The 23,698-nt window shown below is 46.2% G+C and overlaps 2 protein-coding genes across 2 annotated transcripts in view; both read right to left on the bottom strand.

Moving 5' to 3' along the window:
- LOC101984826 (interferon-induced GTP-binding protein Mx1) overlaps positions 1-6,921 on the bottom strand; it is a 20,244-nt gene extending 13,323 nt beyond the window's left edge. Inside the window, exons 1-3 of the mRNA XM_013354817.2 lie at positions 6,908-6,921; positions 5,759-6,126; positions 2,576-2,763 (exon numbers count right to left, since the gene is read on the bottom strand). Of these exons, the coding sequence (XP_013210271.1) occupies positions 2,576-2,677 (102 nt within the window). The 5' untranslated portion in view covers positions 2,678-2,763; positions 5,759-6,126; positions 6,908-6,921. The remainder of the gene's footprint in view (positions 1-2,575; positions 2,764-5,758; positions 6,127-6,907) is intronic.
- A 9,379-nt stretch (positions 6,922-16,300) lies between these two features.
- The window catches only part of Fam3b (family with sequence similarity 3 member B), a 30,061-nt gene continuing 22,663 nt past the window's right edge, over positions 16,301-23,698 (bottom strand). The window contains exons 5-8 of the mRNA XM_005370125.2: positions 21,727-21,777; positions 21,081-21,168; positions 20,022-20,154; positions 16,301-16,390 (exon numbers count right to left, since the gene is read on the bottom strand). Coding sequence (XP_005370182.1) covers positions 16,301-16,390; positions 20,022-20,154; positions 21,081-21,168; positions 21,727-21,777 — 362 coding nt within the window. The remainder of the gene's footprint in view (positions 16,391-20,021; positions 20,155-21,080; positions 21,169-21,726; positions 21,778-23,698) is intronic.

Genomic DNA, 23,698 nt, shown 5'->3' with positions numbered 1-23,698 from the left:
GGTTTTATCCCAGGCTTTTTCAGATCCAGTCCAGCTGGCCTTGGTGAGTTCCCGATAGAACATCCCCATTGTCTCAGTGTGTGGGTGCACCCCTTGCAGTCCTGAGTTCCTTGCTCGTGCTCTCTCTCCTTCTGCTCCTGATTTGGATCTTGGGGTTTCAATCTGGTGCTCCTATGTGGGTCTCTGTCCCTGTCTCCCTTCATCGCCTGATGAAGGTTAATATCCAGGAGGATGACTATATGTTTTTCTACATTGAGCCTATAATTTGTGATCCTAGGGTTCCTCAATCTTAATGACAATCATAAAGATCTAAGAAAATTAACAAAACTCAGGCATGGCCCATTAGAATCAAACTGTTCTAAACTAATCATATCTAAAGGTATTTTTTAACTAGCCAGAAAGGGGCTGAAGGAATGTCTCTGAGGTTAAGAGCACTTTCTATGTTTGCAGAAGATCCATGTTCTTCTCCAAGCACCCACATCAGGTGGCTCACAACTGTCTGAAACTCTAGGCCATCCAATTCCTTCTTCTGGTAACACACTTGTGGCACACAGAAATACATGCAGGTACACACATATGAACATAAAACAAAAGTAAATTTATTTAAGTAGTTAGAGGAGCTAGAGAGATGGCTCAGCTTTTAGAACACTCGTTGCTCTGGTAGAGGATGTGGCTTTGGTTCCCACCACCCACATGTTGGTTCATGTGGTAACCACCTGTACCTCCAATTACAAGGGACAAAACCTCCTTATTGTGACCTCCCAGGTACCAGGCATGCACATGGTACCCATATACACATACAGACAAAATACACACTATGTGTGTGTAGTTTTTTTTTTTTTAGGTTGAGAGGAGCAAAGACCAGCTTAACAGATGGTTTTTGTTTGTTTTAATAGAAAGAACACAAGTGTGGAGACAAAGGGGTGACTTTTATTTACTTATTTTTTAGTGCTGGGAATTGAACCAGGTGTTTATACATACTAATCACATGCTGAACTCATATCCATTCTACAGTGATTTAGGATTACTTACAAGACACCCATATTGGGTTTTTGTTTTTGTTTGGTTTTGAGGTTTTTTTAAAATATTTATTTATTATGTATACAATATTCTGTCTGTGTGTATGTCTGCAGGCCAGAAGAGGGCACCAGACCCCATTACAGATGGTTGTGAGCCAACATGTGGTTGCTAGGAATTGAACTCAGGACATTTGGAAGAGCAGGCAGTGCTCTTAACCTCTGAGCCATCTCTCCAGCCCTAGTTTTGGTTTTTTGAAATGGCTTCTCAGTAGCTTTGGAGCCTGTCCTGGAACTTGCTCTGTAGACCAGGGTGACCTCGAACTCACAGAAATCTGTCTACCTCTGCCTCCTGAATGCTGGGATTAAAGGTGTGCACCACCATCACCTGGCTACACTATCATATTTCATATCTAGTAAAAGTATCTAATGAAAGGGAACAAGGATTTATGTACAATCACATGCTGTACTGCTGCGCTATATATCCATTCCACAGTGTTTTAGGATACTGACAAAACGCCACCATTATATATCCAGTAAAAGTATCTTTAGAAATGGAAGAAGTATTACGTACAAATGGCTTTGGAATATGCCTGGGACTAGTGTGTCTCCAAGTCAAAACTTGACTGTTGCTATAAGCAACCTATAAGAAGCTGTGGTGCTGTGGAACAATCTTTTTGTACACTGTGAATATTTGTTGCTTTCACTGACTTAATAAAGAATTAAATGGCCAATAGCTAGGCAGGTGGAGGTTAGGCAGAACTTGCAGACCAAAAGAAAGCATAGGGAAAAAGGAAGGCAGAGTCACCAGCCAGATGCAGAGGAAGCAGGAGGTGAATATACCATGCTGAAAAATGGTATCACCACGTGGTAGATCATGGACAAGAAAGGGCATTTCCTCTATTGAGGTCCACTTTTCTCAGATTACTCTAGGTTGTGTCAAGTTAACTTAAAACTAGCCAGCACATCCCTGGTTTCATAGAAATTATCTTAAAGACAAAATTAATAAAAAGAACTTATCAATAAGTGGAATTTTATCAGAACTAAACATCTGGTTGAAAAATGTGAATACAAGCCATAGTCAAGGAATATTTACAAAGCATGTATCTGAGCAAAGATTTGTCCCTTAATATATAAAGTACCCTCAAAACTCAACAAGAAAATGAACCACATGACTTCTTCATGGAGATAATGTCACAATAATACCTCACAGTGGTTATAACTAGAGACTGAACCATATAGAGAAAGAACAGTATATCACATTCAGGACTCAGGGCTCTGCCAGTCTCCAATAACCCCTTAGCTTCCCAGACCAAGATTATAACTGAAAACATTGAGTGAAGGAAATAGCCCATTGTTCTCACATTGACCCAAGCAAAGTAAACAGCTGACCAAGATCTCCATCTTGCTCCAAAAAGACAAGAAAGCCACTCTGTCAGAGAAGCAGCAGGCCTCATTCTCTTCTAGCATCCCACACCTACTCATAAGTGCAGATCCAGCCTTTTCTCAGGTGGACACAACACATGTCCTGTGGAGAGTGGCTTTTGGTAGCAGCTCACCATTGCCTGGCTGTCATTAGAAGCATCAGAATATTTCTGTGGCTCCAGGTGACTGAATGCAGAAGTCAGATCTTTCTGATGGGCTTTCCGGGAAGAACTCATACTTGTATTTTTTTTCCGGGTGGATTTGCAATGGACTTAAAGGGTTTGATTCAGAAGATTCTGGAAGTGTTGCCACTGGTTGAATCCTTGATTAAGAAATGCAAAAGAGACACCAATATTAAGAACTACCATATCTTCTCTGTCCACCCCAAGAGTCTGTGTATCCAGCAGCACCTCATCATTTCCTCTTCTAGAGAGGGGGTAAAACACATTCTTTGTGTGAGTTAGGAAAGTTACCACAAAAAAAGAGTAATTGTAAAGGTACTCATGGAGTCTGTCAACCTATAATTTTTGTCCAGACACAATTCTTATCTGCCCTGCCTTTGAAAAGACCTCTTATTTCCAGAAGATCTCAGGTTTTAGAATGAAGACCCCTTCATTCTCTATTTGAGCCTTGGCTGTTGTTCCATGGCTGTCTCAGTTGGTCTTATTAGACTACCAGGTGCAATCACTGGTTTCCAGGGCTTGTGCCCATGACAAAGATTCCACATGACTACCCTACAACAGGGTTTGAAGAATTATATTCTCTTATTTTTCTTTCTCTGGTATATATCCCCTGGGTTGTGTCTGCAAGCTACAAGTGTGTACAAGTCTCTTGAGTTACCTTTGAGACTTGATGGATCTCAGAGGCAGAGCAACCTCAGGGGTCACACCCACTTCTGCTCACTCAGTGACCTGGGTAGCCAGCTATACTTTCAGTCCAAGATGAGCACATGGGCCCATCTAGATCTTTTTCCAATCAAAAGGAGGAAATCCCCAGCTCCAGCACTACCCCATTTGTGGTAGATGAACAAGGCATCTGTATTTCTACATCTTCTCCTAACTCTTCTGCATTGCAGGGCCTGTTGCAGAGAGTCCATCAAGGAAGCCCTACCACATTTCATGCAGGTTCCTGCCTCAGTTAAAGGTAATGGGCAAGCATGCACAAATAACCAGGTAGGTGTTCTCTAAACATTTCTATCCAAGCAGGCCTGCACCCATTTGTGCTGTCCTTGGGGTGGTTGGTAACAGTTCCACTATATAGGAGGCAGTGGGTATTTACCAATGCCCCTCGGGTGACATATATCATTTATTATGAACAAAGATCCCAATGGCGGGGTTCCTCTGGATTTCTGTCCTGTTGGGAAAGCATCCTCAGGCCAATTGGAACAGAAGCAGCATGGGAATAGGACTCAGCCCCTTTCACTGTTAGAGCCCCTAACCACCCCCTACCCTGTCTGTCCAGGAAAACTGAGATGATAAAAGTGGGAGCCTTCCCAGGCCTGTCTGGGTGTTAAGGTGGCGACAGGAAGACTCAGGAGTCCTTTCTTCTCCCAGGTTCCTGCCCTCCATGTCCCCCTGAAGTTGAAATGGAAGGCCTGTGGGACACCCTGCACTCTGAGCAGATGTGGGACTTCAGACCACCCAGGACATCTCCTGTTTGGGGACTGGAAAGACCCTGGGAATGTAGATTTCTCTACACAGATCCTCTGTCAACCCTTCCAGCAGAGTCCCCCAAGGCCTGCACTTCAAAGTCTGCCCCTGGGTCACCTGGCTTCCTCCCACCCTTAACAAGAAATCTCCCTCTGCTTTCCCTTGGGCTCCTAGCCCATGCTGCAGAGGACCTGAAACCTCTCATATAGGCCTTAGCCCCAGATTCCAGAGATCCCTGGGACCCCACCCTCTCCTGCTGCCAGAGTGGTTAGAGGCTCTAACAGTGAAATGAGCTGAGTCCTATCCTCATGCTGCTCACTGTTTCAGACTGCCCCCTGAAATCAGCAGCTGGGTGGACCCTACCATATCTAGTCCAGTAGCTGCCTGAGCTGTCACTGACCCTCTAATTTTAATGGCACTGAGCAATGTCCCACAGTGCCCTCCAGGATCTACAAAAAACCCAGAGGTATCCCCTAGCCCTGAGCTAGGGCATGTCTCCTAGTCCTGGTTGCCACTCACCAACCAGTATCTTTCATAGTGATAGAGTGCTTGGCTTTCTGGGCTTTCCTGTCTTTAAACAGTGTTGGCTCCCAGGAAGAATTGAAACTTAGGGAGATTGCCTGAGCTTACAACCCAGACTTCCTCCATGCCACACACAAACTGTCACTGTTCCCATTATTGTAATAGCACCAAGAAATGCCCTGCAGTGCTCACCAGGGTCTACAAATAACCAAGGAAGACACCCCCTAGTTCTGCACAGAATCCTGTGCTATACTCAGCATCCCTGGCTCAGCTAGAGTGTGCAGCTGCCAGGACTTCGGACTTCTTTCAACAGCGTTGTCTCCGCCCCTTCTGGGGGAGAACTGAAACTTACTGAAATGGCCTTCCCCACTACAACCACATCTGCCACAAACTGATCTCAGAAACAAAACTTACCCTTAGGGGCTCTTAGCTATGACCTAAGGCACAGAAATTGCAGATGGCTGCCTGTTTTCCCTCAGGACCAGCCCAGCTCTGTTCCAACAATCTAACCTCCTCTCAGCTGGACACAGCCTGACTACCCTTCCCATTCCACTGGGCCACCACTCCATGGGTACCAGGATAAGCTGTGTCAATGGTAGCAGGTCCCCTCTGGTTCTTACCCCAGCCTCAGACCCTGCACCTCCCCCTTTCCATTGCTTTGTTCCCTTCAGACCTCCCTGTGTGTGCAGTGAGCCTCTGACTTGTTCTGGTTGAAGATTAACAGAAATGGTGGCCTCCTACCGGACTCTTATTGGTGCTCACACTGTCACCTCCTACGAGATAATATTGCCCGACACTGGCTCCCCATATTCACTCCCTCAGGTCGGTTCAGTCCCTGACAACCAGCCCCCAAAGACTGCTGTGATGAAGGAGTGCTAGCCAGTATCAGACCCTGCCCCAGCTGCAGTCCAGGGGTCCCATAGCCTGAATGGAAACAAACCCCTATTGTGTAAGGGAAGGAGGGGACTGAAGTCCCTTTGCTATACAGAGCAATCCCATGCAGGGGAGGCCAGAGAAAAACCATCCCAGGTCCTGAGGGCTTAGCACCCTGCTCCTGCAAGGCTGTTGAAGGTGACAGGTGCTGGCCTTCATGGAGAAGTGGGGCAGGCTCAGCTGCAGCAGACCCCTGCTCTGCCAAGAACTTACCTCAGCTCAGGGAAGTGAGTGCCTCTCCTCAGAGCCCAGGGGCTTGCTTGCTGCAGCTCTTACCTGAGCTGCCTGCGCTGGAAACCGACAGGACAGACACCGAAGGAGCAGGGCCCTGTCACAGGGTCTTGACCTCTGTCTCCAGGCTGAGGGCAGAGTGGTGAACAGGGAAGGCAGACTCAGTGAGCCCAGATGCCTCTCAGCGCTGTGCTATAATCCATACCCCTCAGTCCTCTTTCTCTTGCATTTCCCAGTCACTTCAGACTTGGGTTTCAGTTTCATTTCTCTTTGGCTCCTCTTGACTCAATTCAGTCTGTGTTGAGAAACAGAACAGCATGCCTGGCTCAGATCATCATGCCTGGCTCAGACTGAAAGAAAGGAGTGGGAAAAATGGATCTGAGATCGGTGATCTTAGGAAGGTGACCATGCCTAGAGTAAGGGGCAACACTAGCTGAAGGCTGGAAGGGGGACGCTGGGAAAAGGAACCCTGTACATGGGGGAAAGAACTGGGATCCGTGAGAGCCCTTGTGGTTGACAGGATCAGCACCTGCCTAGCCTGCCAGTCCCCAGGCACACTGACTGACATCCTGCAGAAGCTGCAAGCAGTTGTGTTAATTCCTGGCTTGAAAGAACTTCAGAGTATCCCCAGCCCGCCCCCCCCCCCCCGTGTGTGTGTGTGTGTGTGTGTGTGTGTGTGTGTGTGTGTGTGTGTGTGATGATTATGGACAAAGTCATGTGCTCTCGGGGGTTTCTTTACTCTGCCATCATGAAACCATGAACCAAATTAAACACTTTCTTTTATAAGTTGCCTTGGTCGTGGTGTGTTATCAAAGCAATAGAAAAGTAACCAAGATGCTGGCTAAGACTATGTCCCAGGCTGGAAGCTGAATCTCCAGCTCTCTCTACCTGCACTTGGTCTTACTGCCCAGGGCCATGCAGAGTATAAAGGTACATAATTCTCTGCTGAGCCTAGCAACCAGGGACTGCCAGGGTGAAAGATAACCCAATTCTTCAGAAAGAGGAAATGGTGTGAGGGTCTCAGTTGAACCTTCCATAGCGGTAGCCACCTTTAAAGCCATCTATCCTTTACTCGGATAGATCCACAACCAGCTGGCAAACAATCCCTGCACTCTTTGGACACAGTCTCACCTGCCTGTCATCTTCCTCTGCTTGAGCTCCAGGTCATATGCACAGCACCCATTGACATCTGCATGATAGCAGATGGTAAATATAAACCTTGTGCTTGTACCTTAGTTTTGTATGGAGATGTATGTATATTAAGATCTAATTATCAGTTCCTCATCAATCAAAACTGTTGGGTACTCAGCTCTAAATGGGACGTTCTATCACACCTTTCCACAAGTCTCAGTGATTGTTTCGGAAGAGGTGACAGAGACAGTAAGAGCCAGGGGTAGTGGAGGGTTGCAGAGAAACTGCGCTTTCTGGACATGATAAGGCCATTGCACCCATGAACTCGTGACAGCAGTGGCTACATGCATGAGATTTAGCCAGGCAAAATCCAACACAGATCAGGGAGGAACTCATTACGTCTCACCCTTGGCTGAGGAGTGCCTAGCAACTGATGGTTGCTATGGAGGGAGAGTCGGTTTATTTCAGGGTACAGCCCCTAAAAGGCTCCAAGCGTTCCACAAGATGGGCCTCACCCCTGCACATACTGTAGTACTTAGTAGAACTCAGAGAATATTTTTAAAAATGAAGTTGGTATATGGTACTTCAAAAATTGGTGGTGAGGGAATGAGGTGGATTTAGGCAGAATACATGTCCATATATGAAATTCTTAGACAATAAATACATAAATATGTTGAGCACTGTGTCCTTGGAACACACATGACTCAAAAGACAAGGGTTCCCAGGAGTTTCCATCCCAGAGGATCCTAACACAGCAGAATTTAATTGACAAGCCCTCAGTACTGGGGGGCATTTAAACAGTTCCTTCTGTGTGGACCCCTGTGCCAGAACCCTAACACAATGAGCAAGCACAGGTTAAAGCTATATTGTCTCCTGATCAATATTTTATAAAATGGACCCAGCCCCTAGAGCACAGGGACTTTCAGGTGCCACCTGGCTCCTCCTGGCCAAGAACTGGCCACAGTGGGAATATTTTTGTGGTGGTCTGCAAAAAGACACAGTAGATGACAAACTGATATGGTCAACCCATCAGACAAGATAGTGCCTGATGGAGGATACATTCATAAACACGGTTTAGGAATCCATTGCCTATGGATACAGATTGATTCTGCCTGTAATTTCCTTGTGTGACACCATGATCTCACCCATAAAATAGCCATAGGATTCTTCCCACTACCGTTGGCAACACGTTTCTCATTTATTGGGCACCTTTGTGCCAGTGATCGACAGAGGGATGACTTCTGTGTGCTTCTGGTGAGTAAAATACGCCTTTATAGTCTAGCCTTTGTTCCATAAAATGGTGAGAAACTTAGAAGCCTGTTTTCCATCATTAGCTAGCTGAGAAGGCAATAAAGTACAGTTAGCTAGACTGGGTGTCCCTGTAGGATTGTAAGCTAGACTCTTCAAGGATAACACTCAAGTACGGAGGTGCAGATGTCTGGCGTATTGAATCAAAGTCTTTAGGACACGTAGGGACCCAAAGCACTTGCCAGCTTCTACAGCCAGGTCCAGCTGATAACGGACAGGCGGAAACGGCAAAACTCCTTAAGCAATTAACACTTTGCAGGAACTTTTAACCTCAATTCGTGGTACTGCATGTTAGGTCCATATAACTAACTGTTTATGTTTAATATGTTTATGAAATTTATATTGGTGACAGGAGAAAGTAATTAAACAATTAACCAGGTCAAGAAGAAAACAGAGAGAGACTTCACAGACGGCCAAGGACTGCCAGAAATAGCCTAGCTTCACAGCCTTGAATAAAATGTTACAAACTTCTCCTGTAATTTCCTCCATATGCTCTGGGGATACATGCAGGATAAGAAAATATATTTGGGGGCATTTTCTCATTGTCAACCTTTCTGCCCAAAGTGCTGATACACTTTAGGCGGGTTGTCATGGTTACTCACAGGTCATTTGCCCCGCCCATCACCCATAGGTTGCTAGGAAACTGCTCCCAGCTGCAAGACATTCTCCTCTCAGGACAGGGGTGGGGATGGGAGGGGACATGACATGGGATGGGATAGACACTTTCACACCTTATTAATCTAAAAGGTTAGCTTATAGTGTTAATCATACCTTAAATATGTAGGTTAGTACAAGGCCCTTTGATTCCCCTATAGTTTAGCTTTTCTCCCTAGCAAGTCTGGCATCCTTTCTCTGTAGGAGATACTACTACAACCAGAACTCCTTTTTTTTTAATTGATTTTTATTGAGCTTTACATTTTTCTCTGTTCCCTTCCCTGCCTCACCTCACCCCTCCCCTTCAATCCTCTCCCAAGGTCCCCATGCTCCAAATTTACTCAGGAGATCTTGTCTTTTTCTACTTCCTATATAAATAAATTAGATCTATGTATATCTCTTTGTGTCCTCATTGTTGTCTAGGTTCACTGGGGCTGATTTGTGGCCTGGTTTTCTTTGCTTTATAGTTAAAAACCACTTATGAGTGAGTACATGTGATAATTGTCTTTCTATGTCTTGGTTACCTCACTCAAAATGATATTTTTTAACTCCATCCATTTTCCTGCAAAATTCAAGATGTCATTATTTTTTCTGCTGTGTAGTACTCCATTGTGTAAATGTACCACATTTTTCTTATCCATCCTTCAGTCAAAGGGCATTTAGGTTGTTTCCAGGTTCTGGCTATGACAAACAATGCTGCTATTAACATAGTTGAGCACATGTCTTTGTGGCATGATTGAGCATCCTTTGGCTATATACCCAAAAATGGTATTACTGGATCTTGAAGATTGCATCCTAATTTTCTGGGAAATTGCCACACTGACAACCAAAGGAGCTTACATTCCCACCAGCAATGCAGGAGTGTTCCCTTTACCTCACAACCTCTCCAGCATAAGTTGTCATCAGTGTTTTTAATCTTGGCCATTCTTACAGGTGTAAGATGGAATCTCAGAGTTGTTTTGGTTTGCATTTCTCTGATGACTAAGGATGTTGAACATTTCCTTATGTGTCTTTCAGCTATTTTAGATTCCTCTGTTGAGAGTTCTCTGTTTAGGTCTGTATTCCATTTTTTATTGGATTATTTGTTCTTTTGATGACCAATTTCTTGAGTTCTTTGTACATCAGAACTCCTTTCTATACCTGCCCACCAATCAGATAGCTGACAAACATTCTCCCTTTGTTTACTCAAGAAATGCATTAAGATCCTGAAACAGCTTTTGCAATCTTTTCTATTTCCTGAAATCTGTTGTGTTGGATGTATAAAAACTGTATGAGCCTGGCAGTGGTGACGCACGCCTTTAATCCTAGCACTAGGGAGGCAGAGGCAGGTGGATATCTGTGAATTTGAGGCCAGCTTGGTTGAGGAGCTAGTTCCAGGACAGGCTTCAAAACTACAGAAACTGTCTCAGAAAACCAAGAAAAAGAAAACAAAAACAAAAAACTGTATGAACAAAGAGGCTCGAAGGAACAAGAGGTGGAAAGAGTACAAGACCCTCAGATTGTGTATGTGAGTGTTTTCCTTCAGACAGATAGAAACTTACTCCGAAAGACCCTCAGATAAGGGAGAATTCCCTAAATCCTCACGGCTTTGAAAGTTTCCTTTTGGCAAACCCTGGGCACAGCTCTAGGAGCTGGTCTCACAGGGTGCTGTAGAGTAGACCAGGATGTCACTGTGCCCATGTCACTGAACTATGGGCATTGCAGTCACAGGGACCAGGCTTCGGGGTGTGAAGCTCCCTGTTCAGCCCCAAGCTCGTTGACAGCAAACAAAGACAGACTGGATAGCAAGACACAGAACAAGGGCCAGTCTGTGCCCAACTCATCTAAGAAGCTAGTCATTGAGTGAGGGGCCAGCTGGCAGCCAGAGCCTTGCCATGGTGAACTGGAGTCTTGGCACCAGGCAAGGTAACCAGGCAGACGTCAGGCTACTGGAGAAGCTTGTCCGATTCATCTGCTGTATTTCACGTGTCCTTCTGCAGGGCCTGCTTCTCCTGAGCACATGGAAGATGGAACTAGGCAATGCTTTCTTCCCCACTCTGTCATACCTGTCTGATTTGTGAACCCCATCACCAACAAGCAGTAAGAAGAATGAACCCCAAGGTTCTGGCTGCAACAATAAATCTGAGTCATCAATCAGCGTGTCCTGGGATGACTCGCAGGGAGAACTGTGACAACAGCAGCCTCTGTGGTTCTGTCCTAGTGTGTTGAGTGACCAAGATGCACAGGACTGATGCCCACCTGCCAGGCCCTTCCAAGCTTCCATATTATTTTTCATTATTATCCATAGCAGCATTTTATACTTTTGTAAACACTTCTTTGTTACATTTTGAGTCAAAGTCTCCTCTGTACACGAGGCTGGTCTTGAATTTATAGTAATCCTCCTGCCTCCGTTTTCCAAGTACTAGAATAAGAGGTGTGTAACACTATTTTTAAGCTGTTTCAGACTCATAGCCAAATTTAGCAGAAGGTGCAGAATTGTATGTCACCTCTTCGTCCAAGTGCATAGCCTCCCCTTGCCATTGTCTTCAGCAGAGAACTCTTTGTCACAGTGGATAACCTTACAATGGCACATTGTCACTCAGTGGTCACAGTCAACATTTCTACAACACAGTCCAGTGACAAGGACCACAATTCTAGTGTTACTCTGTGGACCATTGCAGGAGAAAGCCACTTATTTATCCCAGCCGCCCAGCACCAAAATAACCATACAGAAACGATATTAATTAAAACACTGCTTGGCCCATTAGCTCTAACTTCTTATTGGCTAACTCTTACATATTAATTTAGCCTATCTCCATTAATATGTGTATCATCACATGGCAGTGGCCTACCAGCTAAAGTTTTGGCATGTCTGACTCTGGGGGCTCCATGTCATCTCCTGACTCCACCCTCTTTCTCCCAGCATTCAGTTCCATCTTCCCTGCCTACCTAAGTTCTGCCCTATCAACAAGCCAAGGCAGTTTCTTTATTCATTAACCAATAAAAGCAACACATAGACAAAAGGACATCAGACCTCCTACACCATACCACCACTGCCCCAAGCCCTAGGTCAAGATCCACCATGATGATGTTATTCAGCACACCGTCACAGACCCAACCCCTGGGCTTTTTGGCTGTGTCTCTCTGCCCCTGCCCTTGGTGACCCCTGAGCTCTCTCCTGTGCCCATCACTGTGCCTTTTTCAGGAACATTACAGTATTCACTCCGCAGCTTTGTGTTAACTACCAGTGGGGCTTTCTGACCGTCTCTGCCTAGTCTTGCTTCCCAGCATTGATCCAGAGCTGAGGACAATCAGAGGCTGATGTCTGGGCCCACTGCCAAGAATAACTGTTGGAAGGGAATTCTCTAGGTAAGGCAAATTTTCCTTTTGTAGAAAGATGCGTTATACAAGGACCCACTTTCTGTCACTGTGACAAAACCCAGAACTCATCAGTTAACAGAACGAAGACTCATGTTGGATCACAGTTCTGGAGATACTAGTCTATCATCCATTGGCCTTGTGATAAGGTCCTGAATCATAGTAGGTACTGTAGCAGAACAAAGACTCATGTTGGCTCACAGTTCTGGAGATGCTAGTCTATCATCCATTGGCCTTGTGATAAGGTCCTGAATCATAGTAGGTACTGTAGCAGAACAAAGACTCATGTTGGCTCACAGTTCTGGAGATGCTAGTCTATCATCCATTGGCCTTGTGATAAGGCCCTGCATCATAGTAGAGTGTGGCAGAACAAAGCCACTCACCTCAAGGCCAAGAAGTGACAAGAAAGAGGAAAGGGGACTGGGCTGGGGTCCTGGGGTCCCACAGTCCCCTTCAAGGGTACATACCTCTTGCTATGCCCACAACTTAAGAGTTCTATAAATTCCAGTAGTGTCACTCTGAGATCAAGTCTCCACTACCCAAACCTTTGGGAGATGCTTAAGATCCAAATGATAGAAGCTGCTGAAATGTGTTCCAGACAGATCCAACCAAGGCCAGTAAATCCAGTCCTCCAATGGAAAAGCAAATGAAAGCACAGGAGATTTTGTGCTGCCTACAGCTCTCAATTTTAGTCAGTGTACTAAAAGGAAAGTACGGGCTCAAGATATAAACTTAAGGAAAGGAATCTACTAGCCGAGGCTACACCAAAAGGTATGGCCCCGTTCTTTATCCTCCAGAGGGGTTCCAAGCTCACCAGGTGAGCAGCAGAAATAGTGTTGAAAGAGCAGGTGCTCCAAGCCCCAAAAGTCACAAGATGCTTCTCAGTCCTGGGGCACTGATGACATTCGTCCCAACACATCAGTGGCATTCATCATAACACAGATGCAGCTGAGAGCAGGGCACCGACTTGATCTAACGTGAATGCAGCTGCAGTCAATGCTTGTTGAGTTTCCTTCCCTGCACCGAGGTCTGTAGGGAGTGACAGAGGGCCAGGTAGAGAGAGCTGCCATGGAGAGGGATAAAGACCTGGACCCTGCCTGACTAAGAATGCCCCGGGCCTGTCCCCCTTCAATCAGAGGGCATCAGCATGCCATATCAGGAGAACCGATGGGAATGCATTCTCTCCTTTCTAGCCCAGAAGGAATATGGGTATTGTTATGGTTAACAATGATTGTCAACTTGGTTAGACCACAATCACCTAGAAGACAAACCTTTGAACATGCCTGTGAGGGAGGGTCTAGATTAAGTAAACTGGGGAAGGAAGGCATACCTAGAATATGGCTGATACCATTCCCTGAGCTAGTATTCCAGACTGAATGAAAACGAGACAGTGAGAGGCACACTGGTGGTCATCTCTCTACTTTCTGACTATGAATGCAATATGGCCAGCTGCCTCAACTCCCAACTATCTTGACTTCCTTGTCATGATGGACTGTATTCCTGGACCTGAAATCCAAATTCTTTTTTTTTTTGTGAGCTAATGGGTTTATTGGGGTTACTAACGGCATGAGTTGGGGGTTGCAGGGTGTGGGTGACCCCCAAGCACTGCATTATCAAAAAGCTTCAGCTTTCATCGGTGCTGAGTCAGGAAAGCTGTACCCCTGAGCTTCTCACTTACCCTCCCCACCCTAGGCACTACCTCCTGAGGGAGTGGGTTGAACCACAGGAGACACTTGGGGTCCTTCCTGCTCCTTCTACGTCCCTAAAGTCCAGGTATCGCTTGTTTTGCTTGTGTCATTATCGTGGCTGTGGACCCAGGTATTCTGTAGCCAGCATCACAACCTCTGCCCCACGATGGCCACAGTCACGTTACTTGGGTAACATATCTGGACCACAGCTGGGGGTTCTCTGCAGGTGGAGGGATACCAGAGAGGAGCGTGGCTTCTTGGCAGGGCTGGGCTGCTGTTGGGTGTGGCTGTGGGGGTAGGGGCAGGGCACAGTGGGAGCTGAAGAGCAGACTGGCAGAGCCTGAGATGTCTGGATCCTCCCGTGCCGAGCATGGGAGTCAGGGGCACTGGGTGATCAAAGCAGAGGTCAATGAAGTTCCACTAGGTGGGTAAATTCTTATATTGCTTTTGTTAGTTATTTTGTCATGACAATGAGACAGGTCACTAATACAAGTACCAAGAAGTTTCAAGCCCAAAGGGGTCTGGCCAATTATGCTTGGGGCTTATCTGAGTCCAAGAGATTGGTGATCTAACAGTAAGATGCATCACGCCCAAGACTGAGGGCAGCATAGTTATGCTCTTTGAGATCCTGAGGCTAAAATCAGGCCCAGGGATCCCCCATCTACTGACAATCACTGACACATATAGGCATTCCCTGCTCGTAGAAGTATCACCGGAATTCTGCCTGCCTTCACATGGTACTCAACGTACAGGTCTGTGCCCAAATTGTCCCTGTTTATGAGGTCATCAGCCATGAGGAAAGGGCTGACCCTATTCCAGCAAATCCAAGTTCTAACTAGTTATGTCTATGATAGTCCTGCTTGCAGAAATATCACATTCTGAGGCACTGGGATTCAAGACTTCAGCCTAGGAATTTGTAGGAAAGCAACTGTGCCTACAGTCAAGCCTAGGTCGGGATCCCTCCTTTGATCTCAAGGGCCACTGTAGAGATTGCACTTCCTGAGGAGCCTGTCCTCTGAAGCCAGAGGACTTCTTGATGCGCCGTGGTCACTGGGTCATTTATAGTTCCTAAATACTCACTGACCTCTGTACGAACAGAGGCTCATCTCTCTGCCATGATCCTGTGGCTTACTGTGTGTCCTACAGAGGAGCTGATGCATCCTCTGTGGAGCTGGCCTGGCATGTCTGGGGGAAGAGTGAATAAGGTGGGGGGCAATACATGCCCAGGCAGGAGCAGGGTAGAAAGCTGAATTTCTGTTGTCCTCCAGTTTCTTTGTGCATTGGATAGGAAGGATGCAGGCTGCTGGGTGTTGGTGTCCCATGCATCCCAGTGAGAATCAATGCACCTGCATGCCAAGACACTGGGTTGGACTGGTATATCAAGGATGCTGGGTTTCAGGGTGCCAGGCATTCTCAATTATATTTATTGTTACAGCATTTGTGCATGTGTGTACGTGAGTACGTGTGTGTGCACATGCACGTTACATACTGTGGTGAGGCCACAGAGCAGAGTCAGGTATCTTCTTCCAACATTTAACCCAACTGATTCATGGTTATGATTTTGTGTATGTATTGTACTGTGTATGTAGGTATATTCATCCATATGTGCACATATGGAGGGCATTAGTGGCTTCTCTGGTGGCAAGGCACAAAAAGGAGGTCTGAGCAGATTCTGGTTAGTGACAAATTGCCCTAGTGACTTCATTCTTAACCTGTTCACACTTGCCATCTGACCCACTGTATCTTAGAAAGGAATCGCTCAGAGACTCGGCTATATGACTGTCTTCCTGAGAGCAGGTTCATGGCCAAGGCACAGTGCCAGCCTCCCTCCTTGCCAACTAGTGCCTTGCACAGAGCCAGAGTTGGTAGCAAATAAATCCATACCCTATGGGGAAATTTAAGAGCTAAATGTGAGGTGACCCGGGATGTTGGCTAAGACCTCATTCAGTCCCCAGGAGATAAATGTTGGAAACAAGGGTGTTCTGAGTGACAGCGGAATAAAGGGCCTCTGAAGAGTGCTGGGGTGGTCTCTTAAAGGCTACTGGCCAGAGGAGCTCCCGCAGCAAGTGGCCTGATTTATACACAAGTATAACACTCTTAGTAACCAACAAGGAGTTTTGCTTCTCTCAGCGCTACATCCAGTTTTCCCCCATAATGACTCCCTTCTGCTTGCTTTTCCCAGCTTGAGACTACGTCTACTATGCAAACAGAAATATGATACGATCAGCAGCTAAGAATCAGTGTAACAATGTCTTGTTGGTTTACAACAAACTTCAAATCCACATCAACCACTTCCTCTCCATTCTGGACTTCAAGGGACCAGACTCCTGGGACATTCCAGCTGTATGTATCTGTACAAAACACATTTATTGAGGTCCAAGCACTGCTATCCCAGCCCTTTAGGTATGCATCCTTCAATCTGGATCTCTGCTGGCCAGCCCGAGTATCTGTTCTTGGATTGATCCGAGTGATTGATCTAAGTGAGGGGAAGAAAAAAAGTGCCATTTATCCACTAAGCTCATCAAAAACTACTGTGTCTGTGTCTATTCTGAGTAAAGTCATGTGAACAGACGTCTCATAGTGGCATTTTCTCAAACCGAGGTTGAGGTTAGAATTCTCAGTGTCCCCGCCCCTTCTTTCTTCCATGCATTCTTTGTCATTTCTTCTTTACTTACTTCCTGGCTTCCCTCCTTCCATCCCTTCCTTTCCTTTTGTCAGTTTCTTTGGATAATAAAGGAGTTTTATTCTATAGTCCAGGTTAGCCTGGAACTCACAGTGATCCTCCTGCCTCTGCCTTCCAAGTACTGAGATCATAGGCCTGAACTACCACACCCCAGCCTCAGCGTGTCTCTCAATTATATTTTTAATGCAGCTCTAGAACTTTCCCAAAGGATGAGGCCCTTCTGCAGTCTACCGCAGGGCTTAGCAGAGTGTCTAAGAGCCTGTAAGAAGCAGCTACTGAAATATGAACTGGGCTGCAGATTCTATTTCATTTTGATCCACTTAAATGTGCATTTGGAGAATGTTGCTATAGGGACAGCACATCGGTATACCTGTCACCAGTGGGACCAGGACTATGGACTCCAGATCCCACACATGCAGTTTTCAGAGTGCATTAATGCTTGTTGCTCAGCAAGTATGCGTTCGCACTGGAGCGGGCTTTATGACTCTATATTTTCAATTCCTCACAGCCTAGCGCCTTTTCTCACACCACAGCATTACAGAGATGTAATTCACATACCATGAAACTCACCTGCTGAAGTTGAGTTTCAGCAACTCAAACGTTTTTAGCACATTCCCAATGTGCAACTGTCACTATGATCAATAAATCATTGTTATCCCTGGAATGAGGAGTCACGTACTCTGCAGCCGTATTGCTGTCTTTCCCCACCCCAAGCACCCACTAACCTACTTCCTGACCCTTTGGATCTGCTTATTCTAGAAATTCTGTATCACAATGGAATCATACAATACATAATTTTTTATTTTTGTGTTACTCGCCATAACATTTTCAGGAAAATTGCTTATGTCAGAGTTTCAGTTCTGCACATGGCTGAAGAGAACTTCTTTCTATGGCTACTCATGTTGACACTGACCTCTTGCTGGGAGGAAGAGCACTGTGTGTAAAGCTGTGCCCTAGTTTCTGAGTGAAGGCTTTCACACTTGGAAGTACCCTTCAAGAAGCTTGCTAGGCTGTCTCTTTCATTTTGAAGAAATTGCCAGAATGTTCCTCAAGGAGTTTCCATCATTTTGCATCTCTCCCAGCTTTGTGAGAATTCTGATTTTTCTACACTCCCTTCAACACTCATTTGTCTTGCTGCAAGTTATGATCACAACCGCCACAGTGAACTTGAGGCTCCATCTCACCATGATCTGATGCCTCGGGCTACTAAGCATCTTTCCTCACGTGTATTACCAGTCCGTGTGCACATACTCTTTGAAGAAGCATCTCTTCCGAGGTTTTGGCCATTTTTCAGTTGGGTTATTTTTTTAATGATTAACTTGTAAGAGTTCTTTATATACTTTGGACACAAGTCTGTTGTTTGCAAACATGTTCTCTTAAAATTGTTCTGTGGGTCTTCTCCTCAATTTATTGTTGTTGTTTGAGAGGACCAGGTTGGCTTTGAACTCACAGGTAGCCAAGGATGGCCTTGAACTCCTGACTGTCCTACCTCTGCCTCCCACTGACATGACAGGCATGTGCCACCCTGCCTCGCTTCTTTATATCTTCATGTGTCCTTTGGAACAGAAAACTTTGTATTTTGAAACTGAACATTTACCTTTCCTTTTGCTGCAACTCTGCGCTCCTCCAGAAGTACCTGCTAAGCTCAGGATGACAAGACAGAGATTTCTGTTCATTTTGCTGTCCTTCTGAGAGACCTTGACAGTTTTATCTCTGCCACATTTAGGTGGTTTCTCAGTCCTGCATTGTTGTATATTGCTGTGCTAGGGATCCAAATCCATTTTCTCCCTATGTGATATGTGGTTTTCCCTGAACACTTTATCGACGAAACTATTTACCCCTGAGGAGCTGGTCTTGACTCATTAGGTAAAATCATCTGGTCAGGTATGAGGGAACCCTAGCTCTCCTCACTCAATCTACATCTGTCCTCAGAGAGTGCCATGCATGACTGCAGCTTTGAAGTAGTTTTTGAAATTAGGAGCCTGCTTTGGTGTGTCTTTATCTCCTTTCCACTGGTGAGGATCAGAGGCACAGAGAGGTGAAGTAGCTTGCCAAAGGCCACACAGCCCGAGGAGATATCTATCAATGCTATGGGTCATTTGGGGTGAAGGGAATCCTGAGTTCACATTCTCAAAGTGGGCACCAGAACCCAAGGGAAGCAAGGTGCTTCCCCACCCCACAGCTGCTGTCATCAAAGGATGGACTGACAGGAAAACCACAGCCTGTTCAAAACCATGTGTCCCCAACAAACCTAGCCCTGAGGCCCGCCTTGTCCCTTGTCTCATGCCTGCCTCCCCTCAACCCCTGTGGGTGTAGGGAGCTGCCAGGCAAAGTTTTCTCCCTTCTAAGGTGATTGTGAGGCCCCTACTGCCTACAGGTCTTCAGATACAGCAGGGTAAGAAGTGTCTTCTCTGCAGGGCTGTCTTTCTGTGTGCAGGCTAGTGGAGTCACAGTGAAAACATCCTTTAACCGGCCATGGCTTCCAAGTTCCTCAGTTTCAGAGCAGGGGCTATCCAAGAAGTTCCAAGATCTCTGAAGCTAGTAATAGTGGCCTGGATGTCACCCCCTCCTCCCAGGAGAGGCCATGCTCCAAAAGGAGGCCCAGCTGATCCTGGTTGTCACTGTCTTCTTTAAACCATGATTCCAGGCAGTGGGAGCGAAGCCTCAAGCTGAATCAAATGTGACCTGGTGTGACCATGGAGATAGGTGGAGCTCTGCCTTCTTAGAATCCTAGCTAAGTAGAAAGATGGCCTTATCAGAGCTGGGGGCCTTCATGGTTCAGTTCATCTCCTTCTCTGCAGACGAGATCAGGCGCGTTCAGGGTGGTATGGCCATAGACTTCAGACTCACTTATGTCTATTAAAAATGGTCAGTGTGATGGTTCCCAGAGGCATCGACCTCACAAGGCTATGTAGCACCACCCATCAGCTGGGGTGTTCACAGGAGACACGATGCTCAGTCAGAACATCACTCACTTCCCTACTTGGCTCTTTTCTTTGATAAACTATGCATCAAGCTACAGCTGACTCCTCTAAGGAAGGCAACCAGTCAAAGTCTTCCTGTCCAGGGCCAATACTATTTGCCACCTACTGCATTGCAAGTAGTTCATATATAACACCTCAGGCAATCCCCTCAGCCCCCATCCATTGTGTGATTGCAATCTCCAGAGGAGAGACTAAAGAAGGCTAGCCTCCTGCCCAAACAGAACAGTCACCACCAGTAACTGGAACCAATGTGCAGTCTGTAGTGGAAACCACAAGATGAGATGGAACTAAAGGGAGTGCTCTGTGTGGGAGGGACCGCTGAAGGGACGCCCTTCACACACCAGAGCCCTGTCTGAGAAAAAATGGGGAAGACACTCACTGAAGGGACACCCTTCACACACCGGAGCCCTGTCTGAGAAGAAATGGGGAAAGACACTCACTTTTTCTCTCTCGATTTCTGAAGGGAGCTCAAAACCCTTTGCTGCAACAAACACCCAGCTTGACCTGAATTTCATGTTCTTGATTTCTTTGCTTCCAAGAGCTTCTATAACATCCTTTGCTTGGGCCTTCAATCTGGGGCAAAAGAGAAAGCATGAGAAGGCCTGCTGTGGAGGCGTTTGTGTGTGTAAGTGTTGTGTGAAGGAGTGTATATGTAAGTATATGTATGTATATGTAAGTGTAGGTGTGAGTGACTGGGAGTGTGTATGTGTGAGTGAGAGTATATGTGTATAAGTGTGTGTGAGCGAAAGAGTTGTGGGGGGGGCTCTCTGGCTGTTGTTTGAATGTCCTGGTTGTGTCCCATTGCTTGTCTTGGAAGTGAAACTGGCCTGACTCCCTACAGCCCAGGTTTCACCTCTAGGACAACATGTACCAGTGAACCATGTGACCCTACTAGTGGTTACATGGCCACATCCGGGAGCCTTTTGCATTTCACTTGGAGCCGAGTAACATTACAGTTGTGAAAGATTTACAATGCTTTACTTTTCTGTCATATCCTCCCACTCAGCCAGCCTATGGCTCTCCTGCTTCCACACAGTAAGGCCAGAACATGTAGCTGGAAGATGAAAGCAAATAGCAAAAGTTTCCTTCTCCATGCTCCAATAGGTTAGCTGAGAGAGCAGGGGAATGGTGCAGAAGGAGAGGGACAAAAGGCCCGGGTGCTCGTAAACAAGTTCACTTCCTAAGCAAGGAGTTCTACATCTATACATGTTCTCTGAACTAGTGGGCTGCACTTGGAGAGTGAATGGCTTACATAAGTACTCCCAGTGAACAACTGTGTGTGTGCACATAGGCACTGAGTGTGAGCATGTGAATGAAAGTGTTTGCACAGCATGCGTATGCATGTGTGTGTGCACACGCATGAATAAAAATGTGTCCTACTGCAGATGTGGGAGTGGTTTCTGGCATTTGTCATGGCCATTGCATCCCTTGGACCCAGGGGCCTTTGCCCTCCTCCTGACTGGCTGTCTTGTCGCATGGGAATAACTGCATCCACTCACCGGGAGCTCCCATCATCATGGGTCACCATGAACAGCAGGGACTTAGAAGGGGCGCTCTGAATGAACTTGGCCATTGGCTCAGAGTTATCTGTAGGGTCAAAGTCAGACAGTAGTTCAGGATCTTTTCAGAGATGAGGTTCCCATCCTGGCTGTGGAATTCCTTCCCCCTCTGCTATCTACCCACTCTCAATCCCCTGCTTCCAAGACTTGTCTCAAGGGCACAGTCATGTTTGGCTGCTTCCTCAGGAGTGATGTTAGGGATTCCATGGGAAGCTAACTTGGAGAAGCCCTGGGGACATCAATAACTTGCAACAGATACTCAGGGTATAGCAAACATAAATCCAAAGATAGAAACAAGGCAATCCATACAGAGTGGAAAGACCTGAGTAAATTAAACCCTGAAGCTGTAGTTAGCCAAACCTCCCACCAACCCCAGCTTTTGCAAGCACCCAGCAACCACCTCTGCTATTAGAGACAAAAGGTCAGTCCCCAAAACTGATGTCCTGGAGCATGGCACTCAGAAATGCAACAGAATCTACAGTCAATAAAAGCAGGCCAAAAGAAAAGAAAAAAACCCTCTCTGTTTCTGTTTCTCTATGGGGTCTACAAAGTTTAGTCTTAATTTTAATCAGACAAGTTTTCTTACCACCTTCATACATGTCAAAGAACTTTGTTGCTATCACCTTCCCAGTCTCATCTGAAAACAGAAGAAATGGTTTTAGGGGAAAGCTCATGGGACCAGGGTTCGCTGGCAGTCCTAGCACCAAGTGACTCTGGGAGAAATAGGACCAGAGTGGTCCTCAGCCTAGAAAGGGGCTGTGTGGTGGCATGATTCTTCTGAATCCTGGCCAGAGTGACTCATCCATGTGCCAACCTGCAGCAAAACAGGCTGTCCTTTCCACTTGCTGCAGGCCACCTTTCCCGTGGTAAGAGCAAGGTCAGAGTACCGTGCACAGAGATAGGACCCTTGAGCTTGGCCTGAAATCACCGCTGCCTCTTCAACACGAGGTGGCGCTCTGAACCAGGTTTGTTTAACTCTGTAGCCTGGGAACCTTTATGTCAAATAGATCCTTGGTAGGCAGAGCATTGGGAAGTGGCTGTGGCAAGGCTGTCTGTGAGACATCCAGGCTCTAGTGAACAACCCTCATAAATTCATTTATGTTACCAGACTAGACCTATAGAACTCCTTATCCAGCCCATCTGCTCCTTCCTTATTTGGGGTGAATAAAAGTTTCTTTTACTTCTCCCAGGGAAGCTTGCAGCAATAGGCTGGTCTCCAAGGAGTTCCTCCATCAGGGAGGAGGTGCCTGGCCACTTCACTAGGACTCTGTTCTGTGTCAGTCTTGGGAGCTCAATGCTCCTCTTCTTCCCCATCAGAAGACCCCAGACCTTTCCACTTCCCACTCGGTGTCCAGAGGGGCTATCTGACCAGAGGAGGCTGATGCACCTGCACAGGTTCCCATGGCCCACAGCAATCATATAGTACTGGTCAGTATTGTTACCCTTTACCCAGTCCCCAGGACCAAGAGCAAAGGGAGCCAGGGCCAGCGTCTGTGTGGATCTAAGCTTCACTGTGTCCTCTCCACCTGCCCTTCCTCAATTGCAGAATCTCTTTTAAATTCGGTTTTGGGTTCTTTTGTTGTTGTTGGACCATAAATGGCTTGTAAAGTAAGAGTTTTAAATAATTATATCATTTTAGAACTCATTACAGTGTAGACATAGATATGAGCAAACATGTTGAAAAACCCTGGTATTGACCTGGGGAGATGGCTCAGTGGATAAACGCTTATCTTGCAAGCATGAGTGATGTGGGATTCCCCTCTGTATGCTATAAATACTATTGGTTAATAAAGAAACTGTCTTAGGCCTTGGGGTAGAGTAGAGCTAAGTGGGGAGAACTAAACTGAATGCTGGGAGAAAGAAGGGTGAAGTCAGGGAGAAGCCATGTAGTCCCCACTGAAGACAGACGCCGGAACATTACCCAGTAAGCCACAGCCATGTGACGATACAAGATTAATGGAGATGGGTTAGTTTAGGATATGAGTTAGCCAGAAATACTCTAGAGTCACTGGCCAAGCAGTGTTTTAAATAATATAGTTTCTGTGTGATTATTTCGGGGCCGAGCAGTCAGGAACAAACAATTGGCTCGCCTACAACACATGAGGAACTGAGTCCAAATTCCAAAAGCTCATGTAAAGCTGTCACAAACCTGTATCGTATGGAGATGAGGTGGAGAATCATGGGCCAGCTAGTCTGGTGTGCACAGTGACAAAACAGAGACCCAAAGAAGAGATCTCAAAGAAAGGGTGAGGTAAGGGCTTAACATCTGAGGTTGTTCTCTAACCTCTACATACACTGTGGCACTCGTGTGCCCACACTCATATGAATGTGGATGCATTTATGTCACACACACACACACACACACACACACACACACACACACTAACTTTTAAAAGAAGAAACATCAGGTCTCCATGGAAACCCTATTACATATACATACATACACACACACACACAGACAGACTTTTAAAAGATAAACATCAGATCTCTGTGGAAATCCTATTCTCTCTCTCTCCTACACACACACACACACACACACACACACACACACACACACA

The sequence above is a fragment of the Microtus ochrogaster genome, unplaced genomic scaffold (genome assembly GCF_000317375.1).
Source record: "Microtus ochrogaster isolate Prairie Vole_2 unplaced genomic scaffold, MicOch1.0 UNK72, whole genome shotgun sequence".
NCBI classification, from domain to species: Eukaryota; Metazoa; Chordata; class Mammalia; order Rodentia; family Cricetidae; genus Microtus; species Microtus ochrogaster.
This window is presented reverse-complemented; position numbering and strand designations above follow the sequence as displayed.